We start from the raw sequence: 19,245 nt of genomic DNA on the forward strand, positions 1-19,245 counted from the left end.
AACTTGAGGGGCGGCGACGAGACCACGGGCGCTACGCGTGGGGGGGAACGGAGACTGAAGCATCAACGATGGAGGATGAAGGGGCACGTGTGTCTCTCCTGGACCCGTCAATGTCTGTAGCCCCCCCTCCCCACTGTATCCCCCTCCCCTCCCTGCTGTAGAGTCAATTAATGGTTCATTGGACCCCTAGAGGTCCAAACGAAATGCCGTTTCTGCAGCCATACATTACACACAAATACACAACATAATTACATTTTACATAAACATCCATCACACATAGCTGTGATGGAAGGCACAAAAACAACTTATCTCTCCACTGCACTCTCTAACCCCCCCCGATGTCAGCGTGTCCCCCCCCACTCCCCACTGTAGCCCCCCCCTCCCCACTGTAGCCCCCCCTCCCCACTGTAGCCCCCCCCTCACCCACTCTAGCCCCCCCTCCCCACTCTAGCCCCCCCTCCCCACTGTAGCCCCCCCTCCCACTGTAGCCCCCCCTCCCCACTGTAGCCCCCCCCCCCCACTGTAGCCCCCCCTCCCCACTGTAGCCCCCCCTCCCCCACTGTAGCCCCCCCTCCCCACTGGGAGAGCCCCCCCTCCCCACTGTAGCCCCCCCCCTCACACTCGTGTACAGCCCCCCCCCCCTCCTCTCTGTACCCCCCTGCTGAATTATTCCCCCCCCCAGCTCAGAGCCCCCGAGGTGCCGTGTCTGACGGAAGGCCATTCGACCATCGAGTTCGTACTGGCTCAGCGAGAACAACTGCCCCCTCCCCCACCTTGTGTTTGTGATTAAAGTTGGTTCTGTTCGGGAACGCTCGGAGTCTCGCCTGTTGCTGTCGTTCCGGGTCGAGCCACGTTGTCCTTCATAACAAGAGGAGTCGAGTACAGGAGGAAAGAGGTCCTTCTGCAGTTGTACAGGGCCCTGGTGAGACCACACCTGGAGTATTGTGTACAGGGCCCTAGTGAGACCACACCTGGAGTATTGTGTACAGGTGTGTACAGGGCCCTAGTGAGACCACACCTGGAGTATTGTGTACAGGTGTACAGGGCCCTAGTGAGACCACACCTGGAGTATTGTGTACAGTTTTGGTCCCCTAATTTGAGGAAGGACATTCTTGCTATTGAGGGAGCCCAGCATAGGTTTACCAGGTTAATTCCCGGGATGGCGGGACTGTCATATGTTGAGAGAATGGAACAGCTGTGGGCTTGTACTCTCTGGAGTTTAGAAGGATGAGAGGGCATCTCATTGAAACATATCAGATTGTTAAGGGCTTGGACACGCTAGAGGCAGGAAACATGTTCCCGATGTTGGGGGAGTCCACAACCAGGGGCCACACACACACACACACAGTTTAAGAATAAAGGGTAAGCCATTTAGAATGGAGACGAGGAAACACTTTTTCTCAGAGAGTGGTGAGTCTGTGGAATTCTCTGCTTCAGAGGGCGGTGGAGGCAGGTTCTCTGGATGCTTTCAAGAGAGAGTTAGATAGGGCTCTTAAAGATAGCGGAGTCGGGGGATATGGAGAGAAGGCAGGAACGGGGTACTGATTGTGGATGATCAGCCATGATCACATAGAAACATAGACAATAGGTGCAGGAGTAGAGGCCATTCGGCCCTTGGAGCCTGCACCATTCGCCATTCAATATGATCATGGCTGATCATCCAACTCAGTATCCCGTACCTGCCTTCTCTCCATACCCCCTGATCCCTTTAGCCACAAGGGCCACATCTAACTCCCTCTTAAATATAGCCAACGAACTGTGTGGCCTCAACTACCTTCTGTGGCAGAGAATTCCACAGATTCACCACTCTCTGTGTGTGAAAAAAAATGTTCTCCTCATCTCGGTCCTAAAAGATTTTCCCCTTATCCTTAAACTGTGTGTGTGGCCCCTTGTTCTGGACTTCCCCAACATCGGGAACAATCTTCCTGCATCTAGCCTGTCCAACCCCTTAAGAATTTGTAAGTTTCTATAAGATCCCCCCCTCAATCTTCTCAATTCTAACGAGTACAAGCCGAGTCTATCCAGTCTTTCTTCATATGAAAGTCCCTGCCATCCCAGGAATCAGTCTGGTGAACCTTCTCTGTACTCCCTCTATGGCAATAATGTCCTTCCTCAGATTTGGAGACCAAAACTGTACGCAATACTCCAGGTGTGGTCTCACCAAGACCCTGTACAACTGCAGTAGAACCTCCCTGCTCCTATACTCAAATCCTTTTGCAATGAATGGCCTTCCTCATATTGAATGGCGAATGGTGCAGGCTCGAAGGGCTGAATGGCCTCTACTCCTGCACCTGTTGCCTATTGAGTTGCTCCAGCACTTCCTGTATTGTCCCTTTAAACCTGGTTTGGGGGAGGGGCGACATGATGGACAGGGGGCCGAGCCAATGAGCAGGGAGGCGGTGCCGCCGACGTCCAATCAGCGGGGGAGTGGGCGGGACTGAGGCGGCGCTGTCCAATGAACGACCGGGATACGTCACGGGCCACGATCCCATTGGCGGAGGGGACGAGGGGGAGGCGGGATTTTATGAGGTCATCTGAACCAATCAGATGACGAGCGGGATTGACGGGCGGCCAGGTCGTCCAATGGGAGCGCGGTGAGGGCGGGATTGTCCAATCAGAGGGGCGGGACATCGAACCAATCAGTGAAACTTCACGGGCCACGATCCCATTGGTGGAGGGGGCGGGATCTTCGGAGGTCATCTAAGCCAATCAGATGACGAGAGTGGGGTGACGGACGGCCCGTTTATCCAATGGGGGCGCGGGGTGGGCGGGACTTCGCGCCGTCATAGGAACCAATCAGACGACGACAGTTTGTGACGGACGGCCAATCAGGAGGGCGGGTTATCGTGTCGCCATCAGAACCAATCAGACGACGACATTTTATGACTGGCGGCCCGTTTATCCAATGGAGGCGCGCGGCGAGGGCGGGACGGGGCGTGATTGTCCAATCAGAGGGTGTTTGTGTGGGGGAGGGCGGGTTATCGAGTCGGGATCAGAACCAATGAGATGCCGAGACTGGGGGACGGACGGCCCGTTTGTCCAATGGAGGCGAGGGCGAGATGTGATTGTCCAATGGGGTGCGGAGGTTCGTGATAGTGGGGGCGGGACTTCGCGCCGTCATATGAACCAATCAAATGGAGAGACTGGGTGACGGACGGCCCGATTATCCAATGAGATGCCGAGACTGGGTGACTGGCGGCCCGTTGGTCCAATGGCGGCGCGGATGATTGTCCAATGGGGTGCGGAGGTTCGTGAGAGTGGGGGGCGGGACTTCGCGCCGTCGCATGAACCAATCAGACGACGACAGTTTGTGACTGGCGGCCCGCTGGTCCAATGGAGGCGCGGCGAGGGCGGGACGGATCGAGATTGTCCAATCAGAGGGTGTTTGTGTGGGGGAGGGCGGGATTGTCCAATCAGGAGGGCGGGTTATCGCGTCGGGATCAGAACCAATCAAATGGAGAGACTGGGTGACGGACGGCCCGGTTATCCAATGGAGGCGAGGGCGAGACGTGATTGTCCAATGGGGTGCGGAGGTTTGTGTGAGGGAGGAGGGGCGGGACTGGTGCGTGGTGTTTCCGGATCCGGTGCCCGGCCCCTCCCCCCCCACGGCGGCAGTTGGCGGCGGTAGATCGAGCGAGCGAGAGAGACAGACCGTGTGAGGGAAGATGGTGGCGAAGCAGCGGATCCGGATGGCCAACGAGAAGCACAGCAAGAACATCACCCAGCGCGGCAACGTGGCGCGGAGCACGGTGAGTGGAGCCGGAGCCCGGAGCCCGGGGCCCGGGGGGGAGGGGAGGGAACGGCCGGTGGGGCCGAGCGGCCGCTGTTTACGTGGCTCTCTCTCTCTCGCCCCAGTCCCCGACGCGCCTGCGTCATCACGCACACACCCCCTGACCGACGGCCGGGCCGGCCAATGGGAGGGCGGGCGGGGCGGGCGTGGTTGGCGGGGACGGCTGTGATTGGCGGAGACGCCCGTCGGTCAGGGGGGAGGTCCCGCCTCCCTCGTCTGACGGCGGCCAATGGGGTGGGAGAGAGGAAGGGGGGGCGGGGACATGGGCTGCCAGCTCATCACTGGAGCCAGTGGATGATGATGGGGGGGGGGGGATCCCAGTGCTGGATACCCCTGGACACTTACACTGGACAGAGAGGGGATCCCAGTGGGGGGATACCCCTGGAGGGGGGGGAGGGGGGGGTGAGGAATCCCCTGCATACCCCCTGGGACACAGAGGAGAGAGAGAGGGGGGGGAATCCCAGTGCTGGATACCCCTGGACCCTTGGGGACACTGGAGCCCAGTGGGATACCCTGGGGGGGGGGGGGGGGGTGGGATCCCCTGGATACTGGGGACACAGAGGGGAGAGAGAGGAGGGGGGGGGATCCCAGTGCTGGATACCCCTGGATGCTACACTGGGACAGAGAGGGGAGGGGGAGATCCCAGTGCTGGATACCCCTGGATACTACACTGGGACAGAGAGGGGATCCCAGTGGGGGATACCACTGGGACTGGAGAGGGGATACCAGTGATACTATACCCCTGGACAGAGACACTGGGACAGGGGGGATCCCAGTGCTGGACACCCCTGGATACTTACACTGGAGCCAGTGGATGGGGGGGGGGGGGGGGGGGGTGAGGAATCCCCTGCACTAGGACACAGAGGGAGAGAGAGAGGGGGGGGGGGATTCCCAGTGCTGGATACCCCTGGACCCTTACACTGGACAGAGAGGGGATGTGGGGGGGGGGCTGGAATCCCCTGCACTGGGACACAGAGGGAGAGTGGATGTGGGGGGGGGGATCCAGTGAGGGCACCCCCTGGACCTTACACTGGGACAGAGGGGTGGAGGGAGAGGGGTGGGCGGGATCCCAGTGCTGGGCTACCAGCTCACCCTTACACTGGAGCCAGTGGATGTGGGGGGGGGGGAGGAGGATCCCCTGAGGACAGAGGGGGAGAGAGAGAGATAGAGGGGGGGGATCCCAGTGCTGGACACCCCTGGACCTTACACTGCGACAGAGGGGTGGAGGGAGAGGGGGAGGCGGGACATGGGCTGCCAGCTCAGCACTGGAGCCAGTGGATGGGGGGGGGGGGGGGGGCGAGAATCCCCTGCACTGGGACAGAAGGGGGAGAGAGAGATAGAGGGGGGGGGGATCCCAGTGCTGGATACCCCTGGACCCTACACTGGGGCAGGGGGGGGGGGGGGAGGAGAGAGAGAGAGAGAGAGAGAGAGGAGAGGGGGGGGGGGGCACCCAGTGCTGGATATCCCTGGATACTACACTGGGACAGAGGGGAAGAGAGACGGGGGGGGGGGATCCCTGTGCTGGATACCCCATGGACCCTTACACTGGAGCCAGTGGATGTGGGGGGGAGGGTGAGGAATCCCCTACACTGGGACAGAGGGGTGGAGAGAGATGGAGGGGGGGAGTCCCAGTGTACCCCTGGACCCCTTACACCGGGGCAGAGGGGAGAGGGGGTAGATCCAGTGTGGACTGGCCACCCCTCGCCCCCAATGTCCCAGTGTAGGGGGGGGGGGCAGAAGTCCCAGTGCTGAACACTACTGGACCCCTGCTCTGGGACAGTGGGGAGAGCTCCCAGTGCTGCATACCCCCCCTACCCCGGGTACCACTAGGGCCGTGGAGTGGGCCAGAGGGTAGGGTGGAGGGGGAGGCAGTCCGAGAGCTTGCAACCCCTTGGCCCGAGAGACTGTGATAACTTGTGGGTCAATAGCGGTAAGGTTCTAGAAACTACAGTGTGGCCATTACATGAGTGTGCATGGTGCGGTGACATGTACTGATGGACCATAGCACGAGAGACTGAATATTGAGCAAAAGAGAATCAAAGTGCCGGATGAACTGAGTAGTTCGGGCAGCATACGCGGAGGCAGTTTAGTTGTACCGTTGCGGAAAGACAAGGCAGAGGTGTAGTCAATCTGGCACTAAATGTTCTTCCCTTAATCCCGCATCTATACACTGTGGACGGCTGTACAGCCTATCCGCTGACTGGTTAGAGCACAACAAAAAAGCTTTCCACTGTACCTCACGGTATGTGACAATAACGCTGTTATGGGTCTTTTCAGCTTGGTGAAATCACTGGTTCTTGGTTATCAAGGGTGTCAAAGGCTATGGGAAGAAGGCCGGAGGAATTGGGGTTGAGAGGGGACAAAATAGATCAGCTGTGATCGAATGGCCAAGCAGGCTCAAGGGGCCAATAGACAATAGGTGCAGGAGTAGGCCATTTGGCCCTTCGAGCCAGTCAATGTGGTCATGGCTGATCATCCACAATCAGTACCCCGTTCCTGCCTTCTCCCCATATCCCTTGACTCCGCTAACTTTAAGAGCCCTATCCAGCTCTCTCTTGAAAGCATCCAGAGAACCGGCCTCCACCGCCCTCTGAGGCAGATAATTCCACAGACTCACCACTCTCTGTGAGAAAAAGTGTTTCCTCGTCTCCGTTCTAAATGGCTTACTCCTTATCCTTAAATAAGGCTGAATGGCCTAACCCTGCTCCTATGGCTATTAAGGAGAGGGAAGATTTGAAAGGGCATTGACCGGAGGACTGTGACCCCCCCTGGAACATCCCTGACCTCCTGTGATCAGTGTATTACAGCAAGCTCAGCAACACTGCCATGGCCATGCCTGTCTGTCTGTCTGTCTGTCTGCGCAGTCTCCCTGTGTTTCAGTGGGAGTTGTTATCTTCAGATTAGCCCTCGTCTTTCCCAATTGTCGCTGAACAATGGAATAACGTTCAGTGCAAGGTAAAGCCAACAACGTCCCATCAAGGATAGTCCGAGGGTCACCGAAGAGGCAGATAGCAGTTCAGTGCTGATCATCCCACCACAACCAGAGAGCAGTGCAGCTGAACGACCATCTACCTTCTATGGACCCTGGTGTGAAGAAGGGTCTCGACCCGAAACATCCAGATACGCTGCCTGTCCCATAGAAACATAGAAAGTAGGTGGTGGAGGAGGCCATTCGGCCCTTCATTGTGACTAATTAACCTACAAACCTGTACACCTTTGGAGCGTGGGAGAAACCCTACGCGGTCTCAGGGAGAACGTACTAGCTCTGTACAGACAGCACCCATAGTCAGGATCGAACCTGGGGATGTGGGGAGAAGGCAGGAACGGGGTACTGATTGGGGATGATCAGCCATGATCACATTGAATGGCGATGCTGGCTCGAAGGGCCGAATGGCCTACTCCTGCACCTATTGTCTATTGGGTCTCTGTCGATGTAAGGCAGCAACTCTACTGTGCTGCCCCATATTACAATGCAGGTGTTTATGGTGGAACCTGTCCCTTGCGGAGAACCTTGCCCTTCTCCAAGGCCAGCACCAGCCAAACACTGACCTAGTGTAACCCTGGCCTTCTGCTTGAACCTGCGGTGATGTGGGGACATGGACCTTCTCCTTCACTGCCTCTTCCCACCAACGTTCCCCACTTCTGCCCAACTCCACTCAGCTCATCTCCGTCTGACCTAAGATGTCCTCTGTCAATTTCACTCCCTTCATCTACGCTGCCTGACCTGCTGACTTCCATCAGACAAAGGAGCAGAATTTGGCCATTCGGCCCATCCAGTCTGCTCTGCAATTTGATCTTGGCTGATCTTTTTTTTCTCCCCCGTCAACCTCATTTCCTGCCTTCTCCCCGTAACCTTTCACACCTTCCCTAATGAAGAACCGATCAATTTCCGCTTTAAAAACACCCGATGACTTGTGGTCTCCGACAGATTCACCACCCTCTGGCTGAAGAAATTCCTCCTCACCTCCTTCCTAAAAGAACATCCTTTAATTCTGATGCTGTGCCCTCTAGTCCTAGACTCTCCCACTGGTGGCAAGATTCCTCTCCACATCCGCTCTATCCAGGACTTTTAGTTATTTTGTGCTGCCCGACCTGTAGAGTTACTCCGGCACTTTGTGTTTTACTCAGGATTGGGGCCACGGGGTGTCCATTGGAGAGCATTAGGGGTTAGCAGGATACTGAGTGGATGATCAGCATGGGTGGGGGGTGCAGGGAAGGGGTAATGGATTTTCTAGGAGTTAGGGCGGGCGGGGGGGGTGGGGCGGGGGTGGGGGGGGGTAATGGAGGGGTGAGGGGGGGGAGGGTGTTAGGGGGGGGGAGGGGTAGGGGGTAAGGGGGGGGGTGGAGGGGGGGGGGGGGGGGGGGGGGGGGTGGGGAGGGGTGGGGGAGGGGGGGGGGGGGGGGGGGGTGGGGGGGGGGGGGGGGAGGGGGGGGGGGTGGGGTGGTGGGGGTGGGAGGGGGGGGAGTGGGGGGGGGGGGTGGGGAAGGGGTAATGGAGGGGGGGGGGTGGAGTGGGGGGGGGTGGGGAAGGGGTAATGGAGGGGGGGTGGGGGGGGGGGAAGGGGTAATGGAGGGGGGGGGTGAGTGGGGGGGGGAGGGGGAAGGGGTAATGGAGGGGGGGGGTGGAGGTGGGGGGGGGAGTGGGGGGGAGGGGAAGGTGTAATGGAGGGGGGGTGGAGTGGGGGGGGGGGAAGGGGTAATGGAGAGGAGGAGGGGGGGGCAGGGGTCCGCTTGTCTCCATCCACATTGACGGGGTGTGTGGTGGGGGGGTGGGTTTATTTTAAGCGCCCCCTGCTGGAGGAGAAGGCCCCCGTTGCTCCCTGGTTATTAGCCCTCTTCGTATTTGTGGTGTGTGGATCAGGTGGGTGGTTTGTTTATCCTCCCCCTCCCCCCGTCTGTCTCCGTCAGCGTGTGTACTCAGAGTGCGGCCACTCTGCCCACTGACCTGATTCTTTAATTCGTAATTTACAATTCTAGTCTAGTTTAGAGATACAGCACTGGGCCTGTGCCGACCAGCGATCCCCGCACACTAACACCATCCTACACCCACTAGGGACAATTGTTACATTTTCCAAGCCTATTAACCGACAAACCTGTCCGTCTTTGGTGTGTGGGAGGAAACTGAAGATCTCAACAAACAATAGACAATAGGTGCAGGAGTAGGCCATTCGGCCCTTCTCTCTTCCTTCCCTCCCTCTCTCCCTCACTCTCTCCTCTCCATCTCCTCTCCCTCTCTCATCCCTCCCTCCCTCTTTCTCTGAGTGATGAGGTCCATATTAAATCTTTGGATATGAAGTGGCGTTTCAATAGGCAATAGGTGCAGGAGTAGAGGCCATTCGGCCCTTCGAGCCAGCACCGCCATTCAATGTGATCATGGCTGATCATCCCCAATCAGTACCCCGTTCCTGCCTTCTCCCCTGACTCCGCTATCTTTAAGAGCCCTATCTAACTCTCTCATGAAAGCATCCAGAGAACCGGCCTCCACCGCCCTCTGAGGCAGAGAATTCCACAGACTCACAACTCTCTGTGAGAAAAAGTGTTTCCTCGTCTCCGTTCTAAATGGCCGACCCCTTATTCTTAAACTGTGGCCCCTGGTTCTGGACTCCCCCAACATCGGGAACATGTTTCCTGCCTCTAGCGTGTCCAAACCCTTAACAATCTTATATGTTTCAAAGAGAACACTTCTCATCCTTCTAAACTCCACAGAGTGTACAAGCCCACAGCCGCTCCATTCTCTCAGCATATGACAGTCCCGCCATCCCGGGAATTAACCTGATGAACCTTCGCTGCACTCCCTCAATAGCAGCCGCTTGTACATTGTCTGAGGCAGAGAATTCCACACACAGTAGATTGATACCTTGCACAAAGTAGGGCATGCACCTACATTCGATTTAAACCATTCTGAAACTAAGAGAGAGACAGTCTTCCTTCGTGAGGCAGCCTGCCACCAGGAGACAAAGTATAAATGTTATACGTTTGGGAGTCATGAATGGGACACAACTAACATATCAATTTGTTGAGCCCCTGTTTAGGAACCTAACACAAGTACATACCACACACAGTATTTTGATCGCGTATGTGCCTACTGGTGCCAAAAAGGTTGAGAGCCACTGGGATTCAATTCAATTCAATTCAATTCAACTTTAATGTCATCGCACAAATACAAGTATCAGTACAACGAAATGCAGTTTTGCGTCAGTCCGTAGTAGTTGTACATAAAGAGAAAAAAAACAAGAAAAAAATAGAAAGAGAGAAGATACAGAATAATCAGGAAATACAGAATGATTAAACAAAGGGGGACGGAGGGACCAGAGAAATCTATCGTCGGGACTCCGAGTTCAGCAGTGTGATTGTGTTGTTATAGAAGCTTTTCCTCATCCTGCTGGTACGTGACCTGAGGCTCCTGTACCGCCTCCCTGATGGGAGGAGGGCAAACAGTCCATGGTTGGGGTGTGAGGGGTCTTTGATGATCTTCCCGGCCCGTCTCAGACACCGTTTTCGGTGGACGGCATCCATGGCAGGGAGCGGGGCACCGATGATGTGCTGCGCGGTTTTCACCACCCGTTGTAGTGCCGGATAAGACCACTAACCAACACTGAGTCCACGCTGCCCACTCTTGCGTCTAACCCTCTCCTCCTCTCTCCGTTCTTGCAGCGATTTTCCAGATTATCCAAAGTATCCGAATGGGCGCCTGAAGACAGACCAGCCAGAGGGAACAGTTTTCCGTTTACCGAACGCTGACTTTCCCCCTCTCTCCGTGTCTCCCTCCGTCTCTCTCCCACTCTCTCTCTCTCTCTCTCTCTCTCTCTCTCTCTCGGTCACTCTCTCAGACTCTGCTTCATTCCTGATCAACTCTCGTTCGGACCGATCAACGAAAAAAAACCCCTTTTGCCTCGTGAAACCAGCGACTTCGAAACGAGAAGAAAGGGGGGGGGGAGAAAAAAAAAAATCACCAAATCTGCAATCAGTATTTTTTCATGTAATAAGCCAAGTGGCTGCTCCTTATATGTGCCACTTTATAAATAAATACATATATATATATAAGTTATAGAATTAGTTCCTCTGGCCACCTGGAGCAGGGCACACATTCCATGTGGACTGACCACTTGTCCTAACTCGGCCTTTGTACAAGTTCCTTGACCCTGGTGCCCTGGCCTTGCCTCTGAGCTCCGGGTCACGACCCCTCCCCACCCCTGATGTCTGTGGCCGACCCCTGGAGGGGGAGGGGGGGGGGCTGTCTGTTTTGTTCACAGTCCGGTCAGATCACCCCCCCCCCCTGCATTTAGTCCTGTTTGAAGGACTCGACCGGCGGGCTTTGCTCCCCCACGTCCAGCCTGCCTGCCGTCTACTCTAGCAGGAGACGGCAACGGGCCTCGGGGTTAAACCTGCGTGCTGACTTTATAAATCTGAATGTAGGTGTCCAGCCACACTGGCTGCTGGAGCTGACACCACCTAGTGTGAGAGGGGGGGGGGCTCATCACTGCCTCTCCTGTTCTGGATCACCACAGACCATCTCCCGACGGCCACTGTCAGACCACCCTCTCGTGAGGGGAGGGGGCGCAAGTACAAACTCCTCGTCACCCAGGTTTAATGGAGTTTTCTTTGGGTGGAGGGTGGTGTAAGGTGCTGGGTCTTGTCGGCCTCTCTCGCCCCACCATCCCCTCTCTCCGGCCCGTCTCCCGGGACCAATCCCCTGACCAGATTGACCATTTCCGCCGTTCATTCACCCACCCACACGTAGTGGCCTTTAGTCCCGGGGCCAGAGTGGCATCTTCACACAGTGCCCTCTGCTGCCATTCTGGCATCTCAACGCTCTGTAGGACATGGGTCTCCCCCGAACATCAGGCCTTTCCACAGCTCTCCTTCAGCTCCTCCTCAGCCACCGTTGCAGCCGAAACTCATAGTACTGTCCCAATGCCAGGAGTGTGTGTGGTGGGGCCAGTGTAGAGGAGGCTTCACTCTGTGCCTGACCCCAGCAGTGTGTGTGTGTGTGGTGGACTAGTGTAGAGGGGGCTACATCTGTGTCTGACCCCAGCAGTGTGTGTGACTGACCAGTGTAGAGGGGGCTTCACTCTGTGTTTGGCCCCAGCAGTGTGTGTGTGTGTAGTGGGGCCAGTGTAGAGGAGGCTTCACTCTGTGTTGGGCCCCAGCAGTGTGTGTGTGTGACTGACCAGTGTCGAGGGGGCTACATCTGTGTTTGTCCCCAGCAGTGTGTGTGTGTGTGACTGACCAGTGTAGAGGGACCTTCACTCTGTGTTTGGCCCCAGCAGTGTGTGTGTGTGTGTGTGACTGGACAGTGTTGAGGGGGCTACATCTGTGTCTGGCCCCAGCAGTGTGTGTGGGTGTGTGTGTGGTGGACTAGTGTAGAGGGGGCTACATCTGTGTCTGAACCCAGCAGTGTGTGTGGGTGTGTGTGTGGTGGACTAGTGTAGAGGGGGCTACATCTGTGTCTGAACCCAGCAGTGTGTGTGTGTGCGTGTGACTGGACAGTGTCGAGGGACCTTCACTCTGTGTTTGGCCCCAGCAGTGTGTGTGTGTGTGGTGGGGCCAGTGTCGATGGCCCTTCACTCTGCATCAAACCTGTGCTGTCTCCACCCCCACAGCTTCAGTTTCACTACAAGTGTTGTTAATCACAAAAGCAACTGAGGGGGTGACTTGCTAATCAGATGATTTCCGTTGTGCTGTTGGACGTGCGTGTGCGTGAAGCAGGGTGGGGATGTTGGCATTTCTGGCCCTCTGGACACTCGTCCCAGCACCGATCAGCATGAAGTTGCCTCTGCCCAGTCCGATCCTCTCAGATTGTCCGTTCCCCAGCAGTCCTGTGAAGGTCAAACATTCAGGAGGGGCTGTTGTAATCAAAGAGTAATTCTGACTGTGTGTGTGTTTGGGATTGTGTGATGGTCTGGGCTGTTGTATAGATGCCCACCGCCTTGTAGATGTCCCAACTCGAGTGTCTGCGACTTGTCAGCACAGTGCAGTCTCGGGGAGGTGAACCTGGAGGAACCAGGGCCCTGGTCCAGCTCACAAACACCGAGCATTGTCTCTCCGCCTGTCTCCAGGGACCTGCCCACTGCCGCCCCCGGGAGCCCCCAGCCCGGGTAAAGAGAAGGGTCGGAGAGTGTGCAGGGGTCATGTCTGACGCAGCCCACCAGCCAGTCCCTGAATTGGACCTTAATGTGCAGTTGTGACCTCTCCCCCTGGGATCTGGGCTCCATTCATCTCATCTCTTCCACCGCTCGTCAGCCCAGAGTCTCGGTGGGATCTGTCACGTAGTAACGCCGTGGCCCCCACAGCCCGAGAGTGAGCGTGGATGTCCGTGTTCCAACACTCCACACCGCCACCCACACTCTCTGCCCTCTCTACCCAGACAATTCATCTCCCAGTGGGGCCCACCTCTGGGTGGATTTTTATCTTTTGAGTTCCCCAAAAACCCTGACAAGTGAATTTTGTACTCCCTGCTCTTGCGATTTTGTAAACGTTGAACAGCAATAAAAGTATTACCTGCTCCTTGTACATGATTGTGTGGCTGTCTGATTAATAAATCTCCAGCTGGGTTCCCGCCTGCTATGGTGCGAACTCTCTCTCTCGCGACTGGCCACACAGGGATGTGTCTCCAGGGCAGCACAGGAGCGCTGCGGTATAGCTGCTGCCTTCCCACGCCAGAGATCCCCGTTCAATCCTGACCTCTGGTACTGTCTGCGCGGAGTTTGCACGACTTTACTCGTGACAGGCACCCGAAGGTGCAGTGAAATGAATTTGCCAGCAGCGATACACTCAAAAAGAACACACAATACACAATAAGATTTAACACAAGCATTCTTCACTGTGGTGGAAGGCAACAAGGTTCAGCCAGTTCTGTTCACCCATAGTCACCGCTACAGACCACCCTGACGTTGGGACAGTGGAACACACTTGGAGGTCCCGACTCTGCACTTTCCTACCAGAGCCTGAGGCTTCTCCGGCTGCGGGCCGGTGGTCAGAGCTCTTCTCTGATCCCCTGGCGAGGGGATTCCCAGACTCTGGATGGTAAGTCCTTGCTGAAGATACTAGAGGAACATCTTTGGAATCACCAACTCATGAATGAATGAATAAGTTTATTGGCCAAGTATGTACGTATACATAGAAACATAGAAATTAGGTGAAGGAGTAGAGGCCATTCGGCCCTACGAGCCTCACCGCCATTCAATAGCTGGTCATGTCCGGATCATCCAACTCAGTATCCGTACCTGCCTTCTGCTCCTGCTACCCTGCTGATCCCTTTAGCTCCAAGGGCCACATCTAACGGCGGCACTTAAATATAGCCCCTGGAACTGTGGGGCTCCTGCAACGGCCCTCTGTGGCAGAGAGTTCCAGAGATTCACCAGCTCTGGAGTGTGAAAAAAGTGGCTTCGGGATCTGCGGTTTTAAAGGATTTCCCCCTTATCCTTAAGCTGTGACACCACCCGTCCTGGACTTCCCTGGCATCGGGAACAATCTTCATCGCCAGCCGGGGCTGCCCAACCCCTTAAGAACATGCACCCGAAGGTGCAGTGAAATGAATTTGCCAGCAGCGATACACTCAAAAAGAACACACAATACACAATAAGATTTAACACAAGCATTCTTCACTGTGGTGGAAGGCAACAAGGTTCAGCCAGTTCTGTTCACCCGTAGTCGCTGCTACAGACCACCCTGACGTTGGGACGGTGGACACACTTGGAGGTCCCGACTCAGCACTTTCCTACCAGAGTCTGAGGCTTCTCCGGCTGCGGGCCGGCGGTCAGAGCTCTTCTCCGATCCCCGGCGAGGGGATTCCCAGACTCTGGATGGTAAGTCCTTGCTAAAGATACTAGAGGAACATCTTTGGAATCACCAAGTTATGAATGGATGAATAAGTTTATTGGCCAAGTATGTACGTATACATAGAAACATAGAAATTAGGTGCAGGAGTAGGCCATTCGGCCCTTCGAGCCTGCACCGCCATTCAATATGATCATGGCTGATCATCCAACTCAGTATCCCGTACCTGCCTTCTCTCCATACCCCCTGACCTGATCCCTTAGCCACAAGGGCCACATCTAACTCCCTCTTAAATATAGCCAATGAACTGTGGCCTCAACTACCCTCTGTGGCAGAGAGTTCCAGAGATTCACCACTCTCTGTGTGAAAAAAGTTCTTCTCATCTCGGTTTTAAAGGATTTCCCCCTTATCCTTAAGCTGTAACCCCTTGTCCTGGACTTCCCCAACATCGGGAACAATCTTCCTGCATCTAGCCTGTCAAACCCCTTAAGAATTTTGTAAGTTTCTATAAGATCCCCTCTTAATCTCCTAAATTCTAGAGAGTATAAACCAAGTCTATCCAGTCTTAGTTCATAAGACAGTCCTGACATCCCAGGAATCAGTCTGGTGAACCGTCTCTGTACTCCCTCTATGGCAATAATGTCCTTCCTCAGATTTGGAGACCAAAACTGTACGCAATACTCCAGGTGTGGTCTCACCAAGACCCTGTACAACTGCAGTAGAACCTCCCTGCTCCTATACTCAAATCCTTTTGCAATGAAAGCTAACATACCATTCACTTTCTTTACTGCCTGCTGCACCTACATGCCTACCTTCAATGACTGGTGTACCATGACACCCAGGTCTCGCTGCATCTCCCCCTTTCCCAATCGGCCACCAAGGAATTTGCCTTGGTGCTCCGCCTGCCAGTGACAACATGACATAAAGTGCCATTTAAGAATAAAACATTATAGTTTAAACATGTGAACGAAATAAAATACCAGAGCAAAGGGAGGCTACAGACTTTTGGCTGTTGAGTGGAGCTACTACTCGTGGATAAAAACTGTTTTTATGTCTGGCTGTGGCAGCTTTGACAGTCCGGAGTCGCCTTCTAGTGGGAAGTGATTCAAAGAGTTTGTGGCCAGGATGAGAGGGGTCAGAGATGAGCTTGTGAGGCTCTGGACCAAGTGTGAAGAAGACACGATACTCAGCGGGACAGGCAGCATCTGCGGAGAGAAGGAATGGGGACACTTCTTCAGACTGGATTATAGATGGTGATCTGGCTGGAAGGGCCGAATGGCCTACTCCTGCACCTGTTGACAATGATAATGATGGTGAATATTATTATTATTGTTCTAACCCTAAGACTTTTCCCTCCATCACAGTGAGGAGGTGCCTGGTGAACCCACTGTGTGGATGTTAATTTGTGTTCATTGTGTGTTTTGTTATTTATTATTACATGTATGGCTGCAGGCAACGACATTTTGTTCAGACCGAAAGGTCCGAATGACAAATAAAGGATCTAAGTCTAAGTCTGCTAAACAGTCACTGCTAAGTCTAAGGCTGCTAAACAGTCACTCTGTACTCACAGTCACCTGATTCTGTGGCTTGGCACGGCCACTTTAATAACTGGTACTGGCCACTCAAATCAGCTGCCCCGGACATTTTTATGATTGGTTTTACTGTATTTTAACGTTGCTGTTTTATACTGTTCCATCAGGGACTGGATTGTTTTTAGTGTTATTATGTGTGAAATTGTTTTAAATTTCATGTGCAATGCTCTGGTATTCCCTGGGAAACGTCTTTTCATTTTGCACTGTACAAGTTGCTTGCAAGATGACAATAATTTCATAGCAAAAGGGTTTGAGTCTAGGAGCAGGGAGGTTCTACTGCAGTTGTACAGGGTCTTGGTGAGACCACACCTGGAGTATTGCGTACAGTTTTGGTCTCCTAATCTGAGGAAAGACATTCTTGCCATAGAGGATTTGAGTCTAGGAGCAGGGAGGTTCTACTGCAGTTGTACAGGGTCTTGGTGAGACCACACCTGGAGTATTGCGTACAGTTTTGGTCTCCTAATCTGAGGAAAGACATTCTTGCCATAGAGGGAGTACAGAGAAGGTTCACCAGACTGATTCCTGGGATGTCAGGACTTTCATATGAAGAAAGACTGGATAGACTTGGCTTGTACTCGCTAGAATTTAGAAGATTGAGGAAGATTTAAAAGATCTTATAGAAACTTACAAAATTGTTAAGGGGTTGGACAGGCTAGATGCAGGAAGATTGTTCGCGATGTTGGGGAAGTCCAGAACAAGGGGCCACACAGTTTAAGGATAAGGGGGAAATCCTTTAGGACCGAGATGAGAAGAACATTTTTTCACACAGAGAGTGGTGAATCTGTGGAATTCTCTGCCACAGAGGATAGTTGAGGCCACACAGTTCATTGGCTATATTTAAGAGGGAGTTAGATGTGGCCCTTGTGGCTAAAGGGATCAGGGGGTATGGAGAGAAGGCAGGTACGGGATACTGAGTTGGATGATCAGCCATGATCATATTGAATGGCGAATGGTGCAGTCTCGAAGGGCCGAATGGCCTCTACTCCTGCACCTATTGTCTATGTTACTATGTTTCTATCCTACACACGCACACACTAGATTAGATAGGGCTCTTAAAGATAGCGAAGTCAGGGGATATGGGGAGAAGGCAGGGACGGGATACTGAGTTGGATGATCAGCCATGTTCATATTTGACTTCAGAATTAAGGGACAGAAGTTTAGGGGTAACATGAGGGGGAACTTCTTTACTCAGAGAGTGTTAGCGGTGTGGAATGAGCTTCCAGTGGAAGTGGTGGAGGCAGGTTCATTGGTATCATTTAAAAATAAATTGGATAGGCATATGGATGAGAAGGGAATGGAGGGTTATGGTACGAGTGCAGGCAGGTGGGACTAAGGGGAAAAAAAGTTGTTCGGCACGGACTTGTAGGGCCGAGATGGCCTGTTTCCGTGCTGTAATTGTTATATGGTTATATTGAATGGCGAAAGGTGCTGGCTCGAAGGGCCGAATGGCCTCTACTCCTGCACCTATTGTCTATGTTTCTAATAGAGGTTGATTGATTGATTGGTTGCTATATTTAAGAGGGAGTTAGATGTGGCCCTTGTGGCTAAGGGGATCAGGGGGTATGGAGAGAAGGCAGGTACGGGATACTGAGTTGGATGATCAGCCATGATCATATTGAATGGCGAATGGTGCAGGCTCGAAGGGCCGAATGGCATCTACTCCTGCACCTATTGTCTGTGTTTCTAATAAAGGTTGATTGATTGATTGGGTCCAAGTATCTGGGACATAAGAAACCAATGAAACCATGACCCTAACTATATTGGCTATATTTAAGAGGGAGTTAGATGTGGCCCTTGTGGCTAAGGGGATCAGGGGGTATGGAGAGAAGGCAGGGATGGGATACTGAGTTGGATGATCAGCCACGATCATATTGAATGGCGAATGGTGCAGGCTCGAAGGGCCGAATGGCCTCTACTCCTGCACCTATTGTCTATGTTTCTATGTTTCTATCAGCCGTGATCATATTGAATGGAGAATGGTGCAGGCTCGAAGGGCCGAATGGCCTCTACTCCTGCACCTAATTTCTATGTTTCTATGTTTCTATAAACCAAGTCTATCCAATCATATTGAATGGCGGTGCAGGCTCGAAGGGCCGAATGGCCTCTACTCCTGCACCTATTGTCTATGTCTCTAATAAAGGTTGATTGATTGTTACACAAAAAAGCTGGAGAAACTCAGCGGGTGCAGCAGCATCTGTGTGTATACAATTAAAATGTTGATTACGGAAACTGTCTGAGACCCGACACTTGGGAAAAATTAGATTTGGCTTAATTGACAAACCAGATCTATTTGCTCGAAGGTACGCAAGAATGCTGGAGGAACTCAGCGGGTGCAGCAGCATCTGTGGAGCGAAGGAAATAGGCAACGTTTCGGGCCGAAACCCTTTGGGTTTCGACCCGAAACGTTGCCTATTTCCTTCCGGGTTTCAGCCCGAAACGTTGCCTATTTCCAGAATGGTTTTCGGCCCGAAACGTTGCCTATTTCCATCGCTCCATAGATGCTGCTGCACCCGCTGAGTTTCTCCAGCTTTTTTGTGTAACCTTCGATTCTCCAGCATCTGCAGTTCCCTCTTAAACAAGGTTGATTGATTGATTGATTGGGTCCAAGTATCTGGGACATAAGAGCCATGAAACCATGAGCCAAGTATCTGGGACTTGCATAATGCATTTCGTTGTCTCTGTACTGTACACTGACAATGACAATTAAAATTGAATCTGAATTTGAATCTGAATCTGAATCTGGGACATATCATAAAGACAATGATTGACAAGCAGCAAGTGGGTGTAACGACGGGTCGCAGACACCGGTGGCGCTGCAGCGTGGGGCCGCCGGCGGGGCCGGGGCCGGGGTGGCCTCTTGCCGCCGCGTTGACGCCGGCAGCTGACGTTGGCGAGTAGGCCTCAGGCCTCGGGTCGGGAGTGGACGCGGCGGCCGGTTCGGACATGGAGGGTCGGGTTAGCTGTCAGCTGGGGAAGGGGGGGGGTGGGGGGTGTGTTTGGGTGTGTGTGTGGGTGTGTGTGTGGGTGTGTGTGAGGGGTCGCGGCCTAACCCCCACACCCCCACCCCCCCGGGTGATGGCGCCA

The 19,245-nt window shown here is 54.0% G+C and overlaps 1 protein-coding gene across 1 annotated transcript; it reads left to right on the top strand.

The window, feature by feature from the left end:
- Window positions 1-3,585: 3,585 nt before the first annotated feature.
- On the top strand, window positions 3,586-10,725 carry LOC129694022 (stress-associated endoplasmic reticulum protein 1-like). Its single transcript, XM_055630748.1, has 3 exons — window positions 3,586-3,749; window positions 8,576-8,651; window positions 10,445-10,725. Exons 1-3 carry the CDS (start codon window positions 3,666-3,668, stop codon window positions 10,483-10,485), a joined length of 201 nt encoding a protein of 66 aa, XP_055486723.1. The 5' UTR covers window positions 3,586-3,665; the 3' UTR covers window positions 10,486-10,725.
- Window positions 10,726-19,245: the final 8,520 nt, after the last annotated feature.

This window comes from Leucoraja erinacea, unplaced genomic scaffold (assembly GCF_028641065.1).
Source record: "Leucoraja erinacea ecotype New England unplaced genomic scaffold, Leri_hhj_1 Leri_51C, whole genome shotgun sequence".
In the NCBI taxonomy this organism is placed as follows: Eukaryota; Metazoa; Chordata; class Chondrichthyes; order Rajiformes; family Rajidae; genus Leucoraja; species Leucoraja erinaceus.